Source organism: Ranitomeya variabilis, chromosome 3, assembly GCF_051348905.1.
Source record: "Ranitomeya variabilis isolate aRanVar5 chromosome 3, aRanVar5.hap1, whole genome shotgun sequence".
In the NCBI taxonomy this organism is placed as follows: domain Eukaryota; kingdom Metazoa; phylum Chordata; class Amphibia; order Anura; family Dendrobatidae; genus Ranitomeya; species Ranitomeya variabilis.
The window spans coordinates 423121477-423142366 of NC_135234.1; the positions used below are offsets into that span (position 1 = coordinate 423121477).

The 20890-nt window shown below is 43.8% G+C and overlaps 1 protein-coding gene across 1 annotated transcript in view; it reads right to left on the reverse strand.

Moving 5' to 3' along the window:
* LOC143818287 (multidrug and toxin extrusion protein 1-like) overlaps positions 1 to 20890 on the reverse strand; it is a 241583-nt gene that overhangs the window by 128816 nt on the left and 91877 nt on the right. Inside the window, exons 3-6 of the mRNA XM_077299643.1 lie at positions 13083 to 13151; positions 12511 to 12659; positions 10289 to 10331; positions 7017 to 7061 (exon numbers count right to left, since the gene is read on the reverse strand). Coding sequence (XP_077155758.1) covers positions 7017 to 7061; positions 10289 to 10331; positions 12511 to 12659; positions 13083 to 13151 — 306 coding nt within the window. The remainder of the gene's footprint in view (positions 1 to 7016; positions 7062 to 10288; positions 10332 to 12510; positions 12660 to 13082; positions 13152 to 20890) is intronic.

Below are 20890 nucleotides of genomic sequence, written 5' to 3' on the forward strand. Positions count from 1 at the left end.
GTCCTGTATATATACACTGCACAGCACCACTCCTCCTGTCCTGTATATATACACTGCACAGTACCACTCCTCCTGTATATACACTGCACAGCACCACTCCTCCTGTCCTGTACATATACACTGCACAGTACCACTCCTCCTGTCCTGTATATATACACTGCACAGTACCACTCCTCCTGTATATATATACACTGCACAGCACCACTCCTCCTGTCCTGTATATATACACTGCACAGTACCACTCCTCCTGTCCTGTATATATACACTGCACAGTACCACTCCTTCTGTACTGTATACATCCACTGCACAGTACCACTCCTTCTGTCCTGTATATATACACTGCACAGTACCACTCCTTCTGTCCTGTATATATACACTGCACAGTACCACTCCTTCTGTCCTGTATATATCCACTGCACAGTACCACTCCTCCTGTATATATACACTGCACAGTACCACTCCTCCTGTCCTGTATATATACACTGCACAGTACCACTCCTCCTGTCCTGTATATATACACTGCACAGTACCACTCCTCCTGTCCTGTATATATACACTGCACAGTACCACTCCTCCTGTCCTGTATATATACACTGCACAGTACCACTCCTTCTGTCCTGTATATATACACTGCACAGTACCACTCCTCCTGTCCTGTATATATACACCGCACAGTACCACTCCTCCTGTCCTGTATATATACACTGCACAGTACCGCTCCTCCTGTCCTGTATATATACACTGCACAGTACCACTCCTCCTGTCCTGTATATATACACTGCACAGTACCACCTCTCCTGTCCTGTATATATCCACTGCACAGTACCACTCCTCCTGTATATATACACTGCACAGTACCACTCCTCCTGTCCTGTATATATACACTGCACAGTACCACTCCTCCTGTCCTGTACATATACACTGCACAGTACCACTCCTCCTGTCCTGTATATATACACTGCACAGTACCACCTCTCCTGTCCTGTATATATCCACTGCACAGTACCACTCCTCCTGTATATATACACTGCACAGTACCACTCCTCCTGTCCTGTATATATACACTTCACAGTACCACTCCTCCTGTCCTGTATATATACACTGCACAGTACCGCTCCTCCTGTCCTGTATATATACACTGCACAGTACCACTCCTCCTGTCCTGTATATATACACTGCACAGTACCACCTCTCCTGTCCTGTATATATCCACTGCACAGTACCACTCCTCCTGTATATATACACTGCACAGTACCACTCCTCCTGTCCTGTATATATACACTTCACAGTACCACTTCTCCTGTCCTGTATATATACACTGCACAGTACCGCTCCTCCTGTCCTGTATACATACACCGCACAGTACCACTCCTCCTGTCCTGTATATATACACTGCACAGTACCACCTCTCCTGTCCTGTATATATACACTGCACAGTACCACTCCTCCTGTCCTGTATATATACACCGCACAGTACCACTCCTCCTGTCCTGTATATATACACTGCACAGTACCACTCTTCCTGTCCTGTATATACACTGCACAGTACCACTCCTCCTGTCCTGTATATATACACTGCACAGTACCACTCCACCTGTCCTGTATATATACACTGCACAGTACCACTCCTCCTGTCCTGTATATATACACTGCACAGTACCACTCCTCCTGTCCTGTACATATACACTGCACAGTACCACTCCTCCTGTCCTGTATATATACACTGCACAGTACCACCTCTCCTGTCCTGTATATATCCACTGCACAGTACCACTCCTCCTGTATATATACACTGCACAGTACCACTCCTCCTGTCCTGTATATATACACTTCACAGTACCACTCCTCCTGTCCTGTATATATACACTGCACAGTACCGCTCCTCCTGTCCTGTATATATACACTGCACAGTACCACTCCTCCTGTCCTGTATATATACACTGCACAGTACCACCTCTCCTGTCCTGTATATATCCACTGCACAGTACCACTCCTCCTGTATATATACACTGCACAGTACCACTCCTCCTGTCCTGTATATATACACTTCACAGTACCACTCCTCCTGTCCTGTATATATACACTGCACAGTACCGCTCCTCCTGTCCTGTATATATACACCGCACAGTACCACTCCTCCTGTCCTGTATATATACACTGCACAGTACCACCTCTCCTGTCCTGTATATATACACTGCACAGTACCACTCCTCCTGTCCTGTATATATACACCGCACAGTACCACTCCTCCTGTCCTGTATATATACACTGCACAGTACCACTCTTCCTGTCCTGTATATACACTGCACAGTACCACTCCTCCTGTCCTGTATATATACACTGCACAGTACCACTCCACCTGTCCTGTATATATACACTGCACAGTACCACTCCTCCTGTCCTGTATATATACACTGCATGGTGCCATTTCTCCTGTTCTGTTGTCAGAGAGGCGACATTGGTCTTTGGGAAGGTCAATACTGGTTTATTATTTTCAGTTTTTTTATAGGAAAATTTTAAAAAATATTGGAAAATCCATTTAAATGGATTATCCCAAGTAATCTCCTATGCCGAGATCTTGGAATCGCCGGGGTCCAACCGCTGAGACCCCCATGATCCCGAGAGCTGGAGCTCTAAAGAGCACCATGCAAATGGACCTGTGGTTGATCATGCGCACTTCGGCGCCATTGACATGTGGCTCTTCAAATAACTCCTTTAAGAGGATTGTTGAAGGGCAGAACAAAGTATAGCAAAATTCACTGTTAGGGGGTGGGAAGTGTTTGAGTATGTGGACTGGTGGGGTTTTTTGTGGCAGGGCTGCTTTTTTGTCCCTGTCCGGCTGTGTGTGTGACTATACAGTGGGGCTGTGCGTGAGTGTGATTTTACAGTGGGGCTGTGCGTGTGTGTCACTATACAGTGGGGCTGTGCGTGTGTGTCACTATACAGTGGGGCTGTGCATGTGTGTCACTATACAGTGGGGCTGTGCGTGTGTGTCACTATACAGTGGGGCTGTGCGTGTCAATTTTACAGTGGGGCTGTGCGTGTGTGTGTCATATTATATATTGCAGTCACAAGACCACTTGTTCCCGGCGCAGGCACCGGATAATCCTCACAGCGCACAATATGAGGATTCACACATAGTGACTAGACATGTAGCTTAAGATCCGACAACCCCTTTAAGGATGGGCCGCTACTCATGGGCCACTGCTGTGTGCTTGCCCCCCAGGCTAAAATTTGCCAGCCAGCCCCTGATGGTTCCTATACAAAAAAACAAACAAAAAAAAAACACTTCCTACTTACCTTCCCTGCATGCCCTCGCAGCATCTCGTTCTGGTGCCAGCAGCTCCTATGGCTGGGCGATCACATGTCCCCCACTCATTAAGGTAATGAATATTTACCCACACCTATGGGAGTGTAGAGGGGTGAATACTCATTACTTTAATGAGCGGAGGACATGTGATCGCTCGGCCTGAAGAGCTGCTGGCCCCGGAACGAGATTCAGTGAGGGCGCGCAGGGAAGGTAAGTAGGATGTGTGCTGGAAGCCGGCGGCTGTGGCTGTGCACACTGTAAGAGAAATGAATATTCACTGCCAGCGCAGTGAATATTCATTTCTCTTTAGCAGCGGCACAGACTTTAGCCTCAGCCGCCGGCTCCTGCCTCTGTGACCCGCTGCTCCCCCTCCATCTTTCTGTGACAATGACTCGTGTATAAGCCGAGGGGGGCGTTTTCAGCACTAAAAAAAATATGCTGAAAACCTCGGCTTATACACGAGTATATACAGTATACTACAATCTATTATATACACAGCTGCATATTATATATCGTGTTAAGGAATATAGAGCGGTGTATATATTATATAGTGTAGAGATGTGGCAGCAGTGTATATATAGTGTGAATTCCACACTATGTACATAGCACCACACTATATAAACATCTCTACACTATATAAACATCTCTCCCTCTCTCTCAATATATTATAATTAAGACACCATTATACTATATTATGATGCATACATTATGATGCATACATCACATAAGAGACACCGAGGCTGATGTACATAGGAGACACCGCGACTGCTGGATATATATCACATTGAAACTACTGTATATACAATATATAGTTGATACTGCGACTGATGTGCATAGTTGTAGTATCACCTATATATTGTATGTGATACTGTGACTGCTGTACACACATTATTTAGGTGAAACTGCTATATATATATATATATATACACACTCACCGGCCACTTTATTAGGTACACCTGTCCAACTTCTTGTTAACACTTAATTTCTAATCAGCCAATCACATGGCGGCAACTCAGTGCATTTAGGCATGTAGACATGGTCAAGACAATCTCCTGCAGTTCAAACCGAGCATCAGTATGGGGAAGAAAGGTGATTTGAGTGCCTTTGAACGTGGCATGGTTGTTGGTGCCAGAAGGGCTGGTCTGAGTATTTCAGAAACTGCTGATCTACTGGGATTTTCACGCACAACCATCTCTAGGGTTTACAGAGAATGGTCCGAAAAAGAAAAAAAATCCAGTGAGCGGCACTTCTGTGGGTGGAAATGCCTTGTTGATGCCAGAGGTCAGAGGAGAAAGGGCAGACTGGTTCGAGCTGATAGAAAGGCAACAGTGACTCAAATCGCCACCCGTTACAACCAAGGTAGGCCTAAGAGCATCTCTGAACGCACAGTGCGTCGAACTTTGAGGCAGATGGGCTACAGCAGCAGAAGACCACACCGGGTACCACTCCTTTCAGCTAAGAACAGGAAACTGAGGCTACAATTTGTACAAGCTCATCGAAATTGGACAGTAGAAGATTGGAAAAACGTTGCTTGGTCTGATGAGTCTCGATTTCTGCTGCGACATTCGGATGGTAGGGTCAGAATTTGGCGTAAACAACATGAAAGCATGGATCCATCCTGCCTTGTATGGAGCATCTTTGGGATGTGCAGCCGACAAATCTGCGGCAACTGTGTGATGCCATCATGTCAATATGGACCAAAATCTCTGAGGAATGCTTCCAGCACCTTGTTGAATCTATGCCACGAAGAATTGAGGCAGTTCTGAAGGCAAAAGGGGGTCCAACCCGTTACTAGCATGGTGTACCTAATAAAGTGGCCGGTGAGTGTATATATATATATATATACACACACATACACACAGATATATAGTGCGACTGTACACAGCAGTATCACCTATATAACGTATATGCAGTAGTCAACATTATACAGGTGATACTGCAAATGTTGGATACATATTATATAGGCGATACTGCTACTGCTGTGTATGATAGTATCACCTATATAGTGAATATACAGCAGTCTATATAGATTATATAGGAAATGCTGCTACTGGTGTGTATATACATTATATATAGGTGATACTGCTGTGTATATATGTACGTGTGTGTGTGTATATATACACACACCAGTATCGCCTATATAACGATACAGTATATACTCAGCAGTATCACCTATATAACGTGTATATACACATCAGTAGCAGTATTGCCTATATAATGTATATAGACTGCCGTATATACATTATATAGGTGATACTGTGATTATATACAGGAGTAGCAGCCAGTATCACCTATATAATGTATGTATAGCAGTCTGTATCTTATATGGGCAATACTGCTACTGATATGTGTATACGTTATATAGGTGATACTGCTGTGTATACAGTGGTGTGATATACACCCCCCCCCCCCGCAGTGTCACCTATATAAGGTATATACACATCAGTAGCTGTCTCACCTATTTAAGATATAGACTGCTATACGTACATTATATAGGTGGTATAGTGATTATATACAGCAGTATCACCTATATAATGTATATATAGCAGCCTATACACATTATGTAGGTGATACTGCTGTATATAATCACTATACCACCTATATAATGTACGTATAGCAGTCTATATCTTATATAGGCAATACTGCTACTGATGTATATACGTTATATAGGTGATACTGCTGTGTATACATGTACATATATATATACATACATACATACACACACACCCCGCAGTGTCTCCTATATAAGGTATATACTCATCAGTAGCAGTGTCACCTATATAAGATATAGACTGCTATACGTACATTATATAGGTGGTATAGTGATTATACACAGCAGCATCACCTATATAATGTATATATAGCAATCTATACACATTATATAGGTGCAACTGCTGTATATACATTAAAAAAATTCATCTTGGGACTCACCCAGGTCCCTGAGATGTGGGGGGAGGTCGGGAGGATGAAGAGCTTAAGTGGGTCGGGTCCTGTCCAGCATAGGCGGTGAAGAGGAGAGGATCCCAGGCATTGGTGAGGAGAACAGTCTTCTCTGACGCTGGTACAGGCCGGCCAGCGTCAGACACAGTCAGGTGGAGGCGCCCTCTATGCGCGCCGGACTTTTCAAATCTCTCCATGTGCGCGCGTGGTCTCCTGCTTGCCCGCGCTGGCACAGGCAGCAGATGAGCACGCGCAGGAACTAGCAATGCGGCCGTGCTCGTGCACTAACCCGGGCCGCCGCGGCACTTCTCAGCGCGGGCAATGCGCGCACACAGGACCTGACTGACAAGATTTAAAGGGCCGGCTGGCGAGATGCGCTATATATTAAAATCGCTGCCGGTCCTCCAGCGGCCCTGTGCAGCTGCTCAGGCACCGGCCCGGGGGGCATATGCATTCCTGCAACCCGGGCCAGTCCGCCCCTGGGCAGCAGAAACTCTAAATACGGCCCTGAATGTCTTTATTAGCTATACTAGCCGATCTAAAATGTAAAGTGCTGCGGAATAAGTTGGCGTTATAGAAATAAAAATTATTATAAAACTTATATATATGAAAAAAATAAGGAGGCAGAATGTGAGCTGAGTTACATTCTTGAGCCCTCCCGTTCCTTAGAAATAATTAACCTCTGATCCTTCATATTGCGTTGCACTATTACATATTGTACTAGGAGTACTCTTCTGTACAGTGTCCATTGAACTGGAATACATACCTGATTTTGTAAGTATCGTGCCTGTAGTTGGTATAGATATGCAGCCTATAAATAAATAACACAGAAATATGAGATGAAGATATTCAGCTTTTCAGTAACAATCTTTTTTCTAGATTGGTAGAGGATCCAATAGTTGGACCCCAATGATCAGTCTGTTATCACTTATCCTGTGAATGGGTGATAAGTTGTTAATAATATCTTAAAGGAGTTGTCAATTGAAGATAAGCTATCACTTATCCATTGGATAGGTGATAACTTATAAGTTGGTGGAGGTCCAACAAATGGGACCCACACCAATTGGCAGAACAAAGCACTTTTATGGGGCTGCTGTAAGCTGCATTCAGCTTTTCCAGCAGCCCCATAGAGAATGAATGAGGCTGCGGTCAAGCATACTCATTGCCACTCCATTGTAACGGGTCGATAAAAATTCCTCAGTCTGCTGAACAGTGTGAGTCCCAGCTGTAAGACCTCCACCGATCTATAAGTGATCACCTATTCATCTCATAGGTGACAACTTATCTTCACTGGAGAAATACTTTAAAGGATTTCCTAATGTTTAAAATATAACACAGGTTATTCAGCTTTGATCTCCCCCTCCCCACCTCCTTACAACCTGGCTGGGGCACAGTACTAAGTAATAAATTAGCAGATAGATAATCTGTTGCCTCTAAATGAGCAGGAGCTGAATGCGCAGAAGAGGATGCAGTCACTACCTGCCATCTTGAGTGCTACGAAAACAGAGAATGGTACCACCCAGTAGTTTTCACACTCCACACTCTATCCATGAGCAGCAAAGGCCCTTGAGCTGAAAATGTGTAGTAAGAAGGACTTGGAATAATATTTCTATTTACAATCTGATTTTTCCATGTCTGTGGCGTACCAGTATTCAGCCGTATTCTTTATACAATTAAGTGATGAATATTTATAAGAATATTTTACCAGTTGAGATTAGAAGAGAAAGACCTAAAACATTGGCCAAATGTTCCAGACAGTAATATGTTGTAAAATTATTTAGGTGCAAGCAGATATTATTGATCCTCCTTTCATGCAATGATATTTCATCTTTTCTTCCATGCCTTGGCCATACTCTCAGTTTTCATCAGAGAATTTGGCCATAGTTCTATCCTTGTGATGCAATAATTATTGCATATGACGTGGTGTATATTGTTGTTACCAACTTCCTTATTTTATTAGGACATACGTTGCCTTCTATATTCCACTTGACTGATGTGTTAAGTATATTGTTTGCTCACCAGTTGGCTGCTTTATATTTTTAGGGGTTCTTTGGCTTTCTGCAGAAAGAATAGTTAACAGCATGTATTGCACATGGAATTAAAATAATACATATGCCTCTTTTATAAGCATTTTTTGTGCTAATCCTGGCTTCACATACCATCAATAGTTAAACATGAATCATATTGCTGCAATTGGTCATATGCTATGTGAGGAGGAGCAGACCACAGACCTTTTCCAGCACGGCGCATTGGTACCTCAATCTTATTGCTATGTTTATTAGAGATTTGCTTGGTTGTCTGTTTAAGGTGCAAAAATCTCTCCTGGAAAGTGTTCAGTCTCAGGAATCAATGTTTCCATTCACTAACAGCAAGCAGAGAAAGACGTGCGGGCTGGATCTAATGTATACACAAGGCCTACATTAACATTTCTGTCCTGCATCTGATGGGGGCATGTCTGTCTCTGTTCCTTCCCGCAGGGGGATCCCTAATACATAACCCTGCAGACAGGCTGGAGACTGGGCTTCTGGAACATTCCTCAGCAAATGTTTAATAAGTCACACATTTAGGGAGTTGGTGCAGTGATGTCGAGGATCTGTTGCTGAGGTCCTTGTGTCCATGTATGGATGGTCTGAGGAGATTGGAGGTAGGTTACTGGCCTCAGCTAGATTCTCGTGCTACAGTCGTGTTATCTGTCATCTGGATTTGAGAAACTATGCTAAGGACTGTTGATGCTGGCTGGAGTTAGATCCATGTGCTACAGTAGTGGTATCTGTCGTCTGGAGCAGCTTGGACTGTGACTACAGACTATACTGGTGGGAGAGACAAAAGTTGGGAGACAATGAGTATCACCTAGTATGGGAGAAGTGGAACTGCCAGCCCCAGGTTGGGATCTTGTGCACTGGGGGCAATGTATTTTGGCCCTCTACCCGGAGTTGTTGTAAGACCATGGACATAAGGAATAAAAAATAGTTGCATCGTTAACCTGCTAAGGTGATTATTACAACCAGAACCAGAAACACATGGGCTACTTGCACATTGAACAAGTCTGTAGGAACATGTTCACACCACCAAGAAACTTGAAGACACAAAAGAGTACAATGAGGTCAAAAATACTCTGTTGTAAAAAAACGTATCAACTAAATACTCTGTTTTTTTTCCATTTTTTGACTAGCACTTGCTCATTACTGTGATTTTTTTTACAACAGAGTATTTTTGACCTCATCATGCTCTTTTGTGCCTTCAATGAATATGCTCATGTTGCTACCTACATACAGCATTTCCTACATTGTTCATATGCTACAATGAAATGCTAAGCTCATTAATTTCTGTTATTTAAGTCAAACATAGCAATTTCACAGCAGAGAAGTAAAGGTCAGGCTTGGATCACACGGGCGTGTGGAGTTCTGTTATACGGACAGATAGCAGAACTCTTGCAAGAAACGGCCCCATTCTTTGATAGACAGAATCAGCGCCAGGCGAACCTCATTATCTGTAATGGGGCTCATTTGGCTATCATTCAGGTAGCCTTTATTTTATTAGAAAAAAATAGCGGAGTGCTGTGATTTTTCCCGGAAAAGGTGAGCAAATGGAGGCTCTGACGTAAGGCTAGGTTTACATTGCGTTATGGTGATCCGTTTAACGGATCCATTACTAAGCGGCACTAACGCAATGTAACGGATCCGTTAATGCACCCATTGCCATACATTATTGTAAAGCAGCCTAACACATGTCAAAATCGGCATGCGTTAGCGATGGTGCGTTACTTTGTGACGCACCCTCGAAAGCGGTTTACTGCATTTCGGGTACGTTAGATCTAACGCACAGCGAACAGACACGTTCGCTGTGCATAGACCTCTATTGCATGCAAACGCAATGGTACCATGCGTTAACGTATGCGCGATTGTAGAAAAAAAGATATTTGGGGCATCAGCGTTAGCGCATCTGTTTAACGGATGGCACTAACGCGATATGAACCTAGACTATGTGTACCCCTGGTCTTAGTTATTGCTTTCGATGAAAAAGTAGAAAAACACTTACTGGAAGAGCAGGAATAAAAACCAGAACATATTCCTCTGCCAGACTGGAACAGAAATGAACATGAAATATATTAATAATCTCAGATGAATATTACTTGGTAAAACTCCCATTAATTCCTGCAATGCATTATATAACTTCTATCACTTAGTCTGTGTGGGCTTTATCATTTACTTAGGGCCTTTTTCCACATATCTATGAATCTGTTTTCTTACAAATAGGGGTGTACACAGGATTTACATGGACCAAGAGCAAAACTACCAATGTTTTCTATGTCACATAACCTATTGGTATATGAGAGCTCGTTTTTTTGTCAGCTTGCAGACGCCACTAAGGGTAACTACCTGCATTTTAGTTTAGGCAACTAGCTTTAAACTTAAAGGGAATTTGTCAGCAGGTTTTTAGCTATGGACTCTAAGAGCAGCATAATGTAGAGACAGAAAGCCTGATTCCAGCAATGTATCACTTACTGGACTGCTTGGTGCAGTTTCATGCAACCAACCCCTGTTTTAGATGTCACAATGGTGAGAATGCTGAGCTGTGTATAATCCCACCTATACCCCTGATTGGCAGCTTATTGTGTACAATACTCATTGTCAGCAAGCTGTCAGTCAGTGTTGGGGGTGGGGTTACTCAGATTAGCCTTATTTGCCTGCACGTGAGACCTAGTCTTCTAGTGATAATCTCCTGCTTATAAAACACTGATTGTATTGAAACTACAGCACACAGCCTAATAACTGACACATCCCTGGAATCAGATTCTCTGCCCCTACATTATGTTGCTCTCAGATTAACCCTCAACTGGTGATGTGGGGTTTGCCGCACACCAGGGAATTTTTGTTTGGCTGCCATTCATTGAAAAATGCTGGTATGAGGATACGTGTCTCTCTAGCTTCCATCCATTTCCTTGTCAACAGGATGTCATCAAGGCCTCTCTCTTCTGGCCACGCATAACAGAGCTAGCTGTCGCTAAGTGCTGTCTTGGTCTTGCTGAACCCCACATTACCACCCATGTAATTCTTTTTTACACATTTTCAAATTTTGAAAACTTCTTTATTTTTATCAAAGTATTACATTTTCCAATACTTGTGGGCATCAAAAATTTGTTATACTTGTGTGTAATCAATCGCCAATAAAAAAAATGATTAAAACAAATGTGATCTTTGCATTTTCTGTAAAAATAAGAGATTTCTAAACACTGGGGTATAGGAAACCCCACATCACCAGTTGCGTGACAAAAACCCCACCTCACCAGTTGAGGGTTAAATAGCACAATCCTGCTGACAGATTTCCTGTAATGGGAACTGTATAAAGTTGCATATAATGATCGTCTCTAGTGGCAGCTTTGTGGCAGAGTCACACTTAGGGCTCATACTCACTTGCGAGCAACTCGGATTAGTCTCGCACGGCAATACCCAACACTGCACCCTTCACTCAGGAGCGGAGCTGCATGTATTGCTATGCGGCCGCACGCTCCGCTCCTCTGTGCCAGGTGCAGTGCCGGGTATTGCTGTGCGAGACTCATCCGAGTTGCTCGCAAGTGAGTATGAGCCCTAAGCAATAGAAACAGTTCATCGTCAGTTCCCTGCCGCTGGTAATCACATAGCAGTCATATCACATTAATGTTTTCCATATTCTTTAAAGATTGCTCAGGATTTTTGCAGATTCAGATATGCCCAAAATGTATCATTAATAAACACAAGTCTTGGTTACAATTTTATGCATATTGCTACTTATGTATTTAAAGGGAAACTCTCAGCTGATTCATGCTGCCCAAACCACGGACATCAGTCTGGAGTCAGAGATGAGACTCGCCCCGTACCATCCTTGGCTGGATCTTCTAATTAGGCCGGGGTCACACTTGCGAGTGCAATGTGAGAAACTCACGCGAGTCTCTCGCCTCAATACCCGACACTGCCGCCGGCACTCGGGACCGGAGTGTGCGGCTTCATGTATTTCTATGCAGCTGAACGCTGCGGTCCGAACCGCCGGTAGCAGTGCGAGAGACTAGCGCGAGTTTCTCGCATTGCACTCGCAAGTGTGACCCGGCCTTAGATTTTCTCTCCAATTCTCTAGCATTCCAGAGAGAAATCTACCTGGCTGCAATCGTTCAGCATGCTTTTGATTCATGCCACCTGTGGTTTGGGCAGCATAAATCTTGTGACAGGTTCCCTGTAAGGCAAGCGTTAACCAATACAAATGTAATTCACAATTTGATGGTATACCGGGCAACCTTCGGGTCTTGTCTGAAGAGTTTTAGAATATTTTCAGTATTTATAAAAAGTGCCCAACAAGGAAAGCAGGCCAGCAGTAGTATGAGGATCCCACGTTGAAGTACAATGCCAATTAATTTTAGATTTGTACCTCCAAATATCTAAACAAAAAATATAAAAGTTGTCATAAAAAATGCACAATCGATAAATTTTTATTATATATTCAAATGCTATTGACCTGAGATCAGCGACACAGCTAAAACCAGACACCAGCAGCGGAGACTCAGCAATGGACCCAGGGATGGTGAATAAAGCACAAACTACAAAGTGGAACCAACATTTTCTGAAAGATCACCCTTTACTTACTTTTTATTCTTTAATCCTATTAAGCTGTGGTACATCTCATTTGGCATAGATCCATGGCACACTTAGGAACCAGCCTCAACGGTAGCCCACCACTCCCCAAAACCCCCAAAGAAACATTTACCTGCTGTGCATATTACGTAGACTTTGATGAAATACTACAGAAATTCAATATCCACCATGTCCGGGGAGCCAACTGACATAGCCTTTGAACAACATACCTGTGATATGAGTGTATCACATGCTGAAGATAAGCCAAGTCCTACTGAAAGACCAGTGACTGAAATAACCTACAATCAAATAAAAGAGGCAATTATATTTGTATGGAATAATGAGGGAAAGGTCCGCACACCCTATGCTACAGTGTCATTTAAAAAAATTGTTATGACTTGGATGAATTATAGACTAGCTATGCTATATAATAATTCATATTAGTAATGAAATCACTATTCATACAGTAATACTGACATCACATAGCACTATTACGGTAGAATTTTTTTTTGTAGCGTAAAGTTGTTACTTGTGAGCGGGATAGTCGTAATTACTTGGCATTATGCGGTATTGCTATATACAGTAGGTAATGCACAGTTTATTATTGTTGCAGTGTACATATATTGATGGCATTTTACTATTTTGAATTTCTTGCACCAGCATGATTGTTAGTGCAACAGAGGTGAGAGAGGGAGTTAAAGGGTCATCAGAAAATAACCTAATCAGGTTTTTGTATAACACGTATTTAAAAAATTTTAGGCAAAGTTTTTTTTCATATCATATTCTTTATTAGAGAACAAAATTAGTAATGTAATCTTGCAATTTTCACACTGGTCACCGGGGCTTTTATTAATCCTTTATGACTTTTGTATTTTACCGTTTTTTTATCAGCAGAGGCCGGATTACAGTGACAGGTAACACATCTAAACACAGCTATCAACAGAGGATACACCCAGGGCCGCCATCAGGGCTTACTGCCCTTACTGGCATATGGGGCCCGGTGAGCAGAGAGTGGGCCCCCCACTTTTTGCTTCTGCTCACCTGGTACTAAGCTGGAATGTCAGGTATCAGCGCAGTCGCATGCACTTGTTCTCTGCTCCTTCACTCTCTGCATAGTGAGTAACCGAGCGCGGGTGGCCGTGCAGAGAGTTGCCGGCTGAAGTAGGTGGACGCGCATGCTGTGACAATACTGACCCCCTAGCGCTTGCACTCAGCAGCAGAGCCAGGAGCCAATCATCCGATCCCTCCCCTCCAGCAGCGTCACAGCTTTCAGACTGTGAAGAGACATGGAGGGGTGGGGTTAAATGGCCTTTTAACAAAGAAAGGGGGCAGAAGGAAATACAAAAATAAGAGCGTGAGAGAGAAAAGATGCAAGAAGTGAGAAGAGAGAAAGACAGAAAACACAATAGAGAGGTAAGACAAAGGTGAGAAGGTTATATATAAGACACTGGCTGCAGTGGTGGTATTCAGGGGGCTCTCACCGGTTCAGTGACACTGCTTGTAAAAAATAGCAGGCGGTTGCCTGAACCGTCAAGAAGCGGCACCACAATCTAGTTTCCTGGCCCGCAATTTTGAACCGAATGTGCCTCTGTGGACACACATTCAGTTGCAATATATGGCGGTACAGAAAGCCACCGGCTTTCTGCACAGTAATAGTTACCAGTTGCCACCCAAACATAGGTCAACAGCTGACGTCGTTGCGCACGTTGCTGGCGTATGACGTCACTGTCAGGTGCTGGTGCGTCCGCATCTCAAATAAATGAGGGAGAGGCCAGGCAAGGAGAAATTTTTTTTATGTACTGAAAGGCACAGGATGGGAGCTTATATGGGGCAGGATGGGAGCTCATATGAGGCAGGATGGGAGATCATAGGGGGCAGGATGGGAGATCATACGGGGCAGGTTGGGAGCTAATATGGGGCAGGATGGGAGCTAATATGGGGCAGGATGGGAGCTCATATGGTTGCAGGATGGGAGCTCATATGGAGGCAGGAAGGGAGATCATATGGGGACAGGGTGGGAGATCATATAAGGACAGAGTGGGAGCTCATATGGGGCAGAATGGAAGATCATATGGAGCAGGATGAGAGATCATATGGGAAAAGGATGGGAGATCATATGGGGATGGGAGATCATATGGAGCGGAATAGGAGCTCACATAGGGACAGGATGGGAGAACATTTGGGGCAGGATGGGAGATCATATGAGGGCAGGATGGGAGATCATATGGGAACAGGATGGGAGATCATATGGTGCCAGGAATAAGTCACAAGGGAACCAGGATCTGGAACATTATTACTGTAGGGGCTAATTAAGGGATATTTGTACTGCTGTGATATGATGATGATACTGTTTTCTAGTGGGGGGAGGTCTTATTACTGTGCAGGGTGCTTTTTTCTTCATCAGGTATAATGTAGATGTTAGAGAATATGATATGGAAGCTGTGCTTTAAATAACTGTGTTATTTTCTGCAGAGACAAATCCTGGCTGGTGGAAGTGATGGCGGTCTGCGCTGGATGAAGATGAAAGACTTTAACTAGAGACATCACTGGTGAGTCAGTGTATTACCTGTACACTCACAGTGTACACTGTATATTATATACAGAGCTCCTGTGTATAATGTCACTGGAGATAACTGTATTACCTGTACACTGACAATATATACAGAGCTCCTGTGTATAATGTCTGGAACATTATTACTGTAGGGGCTAATTAAGGGATATTTTTACTGCTGTGATATGATGATGATACTGTATTCTAGTGGAGGGAACATTATTACTGTAGGGGCTAATTAATTTGTATTTTTTACTGCTGTGATATGATAATACTGTTTTCTAGTGGTGGGAGGTCTTATTACTGTGCAGGGTGCTTTTTTCTTCATCAGGTATAATGTAGATGTTAGAGAATATGATATGGAAGCTGTGCTTTAAATAACTGTGTTATTTTCTGCAGAGACAAATCCTGGCTGGTGGAAGTTACTGTTGATCACTATTTTACCTGCACACTATAAACAGAGCTCCTGTGTATAATGTCACTGGTGATCCCTGTATTACCTGTACACTGACACTATATACAGAGCTCCTGTGCATAATGTCACTGGTGATCCCTGTATTATCTCCACACTGACACTATATACAGAGCTCCTGTGTATAATGTCACTGGTGATCACTGTACTACCTGTACACTGATACTATATATAGACCTCCTGTGTATAATGTCACTGGTGATCACTGTATTACCTGTACACTGATACTATATACAGAGCTCCTGTGTATAATGTCACCGGTGATCACTATATTACTTGTACACTGACACTATATACAGAACTCCTGAGTGTAATGTCACTGCTGATCACTATATCACCTATACACTGACACTATATACAGAACTCCTGTGTGTAATGTCACTGGTAATCACTGTATTACCTATACATTGCCTGTACATTGGCACTATATACAGAGCCCCTTTGTATAATATCACCAGTGATCCCTGTGTTACCTGTACACTATACACAGAGCTCCTGTCATAATCTATAGAATGTCACTGGTGATCACTGTATTACCTGTACATAATATACAGAGCTCCCGTGTATAAGGTCACTGGTGATCACTGTCTTACCTGTACACTATACACTATATACAGAGTTCATGTGTGTAATGTCACCAGTGATCACTGTATTACCTGTATACTACACACATGTCCAAAATTGTTGGTACTCCTCGTTTAATGACAGAAAAACCTACAATGGTCACACAAATAAGTTGAATCTGACAGTAGTAATAATAAATAAAAGATCTATGAAAATGAACAAATGAAAGTCAGACATTGCTTTTCAACCACGTGGAAAAAAAATAAAATAAATAAAACTCGTGAAATAGGCCTGGACAGAAATGGTTGTAGCCTTAACTTAATATTTTGTTGCACAACCTTTTGAGGCAATCACTGCAATCAAACGATTCCTGTAACTGTCAATGAGACTTCTGCACCTCTCGACAGGTATTGTGGCCCACTCCTCAAAAGCAAACTACTCCAGTTGTCTCGTGTTTGAAGGTTGCCTTTTCCAGATGGCATGTTTCAGCTCTTTCCAAAGATGCTCAATAGGATTTAGGTCAGGGCTCATAGAAGGCCACTTGAGAATAGTCCAATGTTTTCCTCTTAGCCATTCTTGGGTGTTTTTAGATGTGTGTTTTGGGTCATTATCCTGTTGCAAGACCCATGACCAGTGACTGAGACCAAGCTTTCTGACGCTGGGCAGCACATTTCTCTCTAGAATCCCTTGATAGTCTTGAGAGAGATTTTTTTTTTTTTTTTAACTCTGTGGAGGCATGGTTGAAGAGCAATGTCTAAGTTTAATTTGTTCATTTTCATAGATCTTTTATTTGTTATTACTTTTGTCAGATTCAAGTTATTTCTGTGACCATTGTGGGTTTTTCTTAATTACACGAGGGGTACCAACACTTTTGACCAAGTGTGTATATACAGAGCTCCTGTGTTTAATGTCACTGGTGATCACTGTATTACCTGTACACTAAATACAGAGCTCCTGGGAGTAATGTCACTTATGGTAATATTAATATTGTTGTTTTTTTATTAATGACAATATTCAATATACAGTATTCAGGTACTGTGGTGGTAATATGTGATCTGGTCACAGTGTGGCAGTATTATTCTCTTGTATGTGGTATTATTTGTTCACTATGTAGTGGTAATATGTGGTCTCGTCATGGGATTACGGTCTTTGTTCCTTGTGTGTGGTACTATTTGGTCACTATTTAACAAAAATGTTGAAGTCACTATTTGGAGCATTCTGACAAGATATGATTAAAAGAGTGGGAAACCCAAATAGAGGCACCACAACCCACATCTATAACCATAAAAGGCTGCACATGTCACAAAACCCCAGTAGTTGTTCCTCAGACTACAAAGATGCAAGAGGGCATCCCTAAGATACAATCAGTGTATGCATTGTTAATCACCAGTCCTGTTCGGATAGTTAAGGTACCATTACACTAAACGACTTACCAATGATCACGACCAGCGATACGACCTGGCTGTGATCATTGGTAAGTAGTGTTGAGCGATACCTTCCGATATCGGAAAGTATCGGTATCGGATTGGATCGGCCGATACCGGCAAAATATCGGATCTCGCCAATACCGATACCCGATACCAATGCAAGTCAATGGGACGAAAATATCGGAATTAAAATAAACCCTTTCTTTCCTTGTAGGTTCATTCTACATGAAGGAAAACAGCTAAGAATAATGTAGGATGTATTGGGGGAGGTGGCGGAGACATTAAAGGCATAGAGGTTTAGCCCAATCAAATAGAATAGCAGGAATTTTTTTTTTTTTTTAAGATGTTCGGAGTTACAAAGATATTGACTATGTTAAGAATTTTTTTATTTTGTCAGATATTGATGTGTCACTACTTCCACGCCCTTCACCTTTTTTTTTTACTTTTCCCACACTTTCTTCTTCATCATCATCAGCATCTTTGACATCAACTTCTTCTTCACCTTGTTCATCTTCTTCATCTTCTACCTATTATTTTTTTTGTTACATTCTTCATATTCTTTTTATTCAACTATTATTCTTCTTCATAGTCTACTTCTTCATCATATTCTTATTTGTGACAGGCATTCCTGTAGTTGTTATCTATAAAAGTTTGAAGATTACACCTTCCGTTCTGCCTGTCACAAAAGAGTTACATTTGTCCGCGTTCAGTTTGGCCTGCAGCATCAGGCTTTATCCAGGAGCACCACGAGGAGGAACAGACTCACCCCCATACACTGCTTAGTCTTCTTCTGCTTATAATTAAGATAATATCTTTTGCTCTGATATTTAGTGTTATGCTTAATGTTCTTCTGCTCTTTGTTCTGCAGCCTCTTGTTCTTCTGCTTCTCGGTCTTCCATGTCGTCGTCTCCAGGGTCGTCGTCTCCGGGGTCGTCGTCGTCGTCATTGGGGTGGTCTTCAGGGTCATCGTCTCCAGGGTCGTCGTCATCTCAGTGGTTGTCGTCTCTGGTGTCGTCGTCATCTTAGGGGTGGTCTTCCGGGTCGTCGTCTTTAGGGTCTTGAACTTGGAAATGTAGCAGAAGGTACAAGAAGGCTGAGAAAATGCCGAGAACCAGCTGATGGAACTGGAACTCGGATGGCTACCTGAAGGTCCAAGAGCCAATGGAACAACCGAGGACCAGCTGACGTTACTGGAACCCGGTAACTAAGCAGGAGGTACCCGTGCCAGAAAGCACTACCAAGGACCACCTGACGTTGGTGGAACTCAGATACCCAGAAGGAGGCACCTAAGCCAAAGGCTCTGCCCGGAACCAGCTGACGGTACTGGAACCAGGATGGGGAGCAGAAGGTACAAGAGCAAAAGACACTGCCAAGAACCAGCTGACGGTACTGGAACCCGGATGGGTAGCCGAAGGTCCAAGAGCCAATGGAACTACCGAGGACCAGCTGATATTACTGGAACCCGGTTACTAAGCAGGAGGTACCCGTGCCAGAAAGCACTACCAAGGACCACCTGACGTTGGTGGAACTCGGATACCCAGAAGGAGGCACCTAAGCCAAAGGCTCTGCCCGGAACCAGCTGACGGTACTGGAACCAGGATGGGGAGCAGAAGGTACAAGAGCAAAAGACACTGCCGAGAACCAGCTGACGGTACTGGAACCCGGATGGGTAGCCGAAGGTCCAAGAGCCAATGGAACTCCCGAGGACCAGCTGACGTTACTAGAACCCGGTTACTAATCAGGAGGTACCCGTGCCTGAAAGCACTACCAAGGACCACCTGACGTTGGTGGAACTTGGATACCCAGAAGGAGGCACCTAAGCCAAAGGCTCTACCCGGAACCAGCTGACGGTACTGGAACCAGGATGGGGACCTATTCAAGATTGTCTTCCTAGAGCCCCAACTAGCGGTGTTGGAGCAAATGGGCAGCAGGGGGAGCAGAGTGTAGACCGAAGCCTGCACTGGAGGCAGCTTTGTGTCTGCGTGGCGTTTGCAGGACACGATGCCGGCTACACAGCAGGGGAACAGCTGGCGTTGCTGAACCCCACTGACACATTGGCTGGTGTTTTTCTCTGTGCAGCTAGCACTTCCGGGCACCAACTGGCGGTGTTAGAGCCCAGGGTCAGCAGGAGGAGCAGAGAAGCAGAGTGTAGGCCGAAGCCTGCACTGGCGGCAGCTTTGTGTCTGAATGGCGCTTGCAGAACACATTGCCGGCTACACAGCGGGGGAACAGCTGGCGTTGCTGAACCCCACTGACACATTGGCGGGTGTTTTTCTCTGTGCAGCCAGCACTTCCGGGCACCAACTGGCGGTGTTAGAGCCCAGGCTCTGCAGGAGGAGCAGAGTGTAGGCCGAAGCCTAATTGAACCAATTTTAAAGGTAACCTTTAACCCCCCTCAGGTGTTACAAACTAGAAGAGCCTCCTTGTGCAGCAGTAATGCTGCACAAGTCAAAGGTTGCTCTTTTAATTTTGTTCCTTGCACACGCTGAATGAAACACGTATAAAATTTAGCCCCTTATACAGTCAAAACTGTCTTGGAGGCGTGAGTTCCCTTCTTAATGAGACGCAGCACAGCTGTCAAAAATACCACCTTGGTGCGGCCTCCTGAGCATCGCATTTTGCTGTACAGGAGTCTGCGCTGTTGTGTTATCCCTTGGCCATGCGCTGTTAGCGCTGCCCGTCTTCTGACATCATTTGATGTCGGCCGGTGCGGTTCGCGATGCCCATGAATCCCAGCCCCGCAATGTCTTTTCATTTATTCACACTGTGGGGCTGGGATTCATGGCCTTGCGCAGTAAATATGTTCGCCTCTCACTCGTGTCCTTACACCGGCTTCAGACTGTGCGGCATCAGCAGATCCCTTATCGCATGCCATGGCCATGAAGCCGCACAGTCTGAAGAAGGCAGAAGGAGATGAGTGACACTGACAGGCGAAGATATGCACTGCTCATGCCCATCAATCACACCCTCGCAGTCAAAATAAATAAGACACCGAGGGGCGTTGTGTCGGGCAGGGCAACCGCA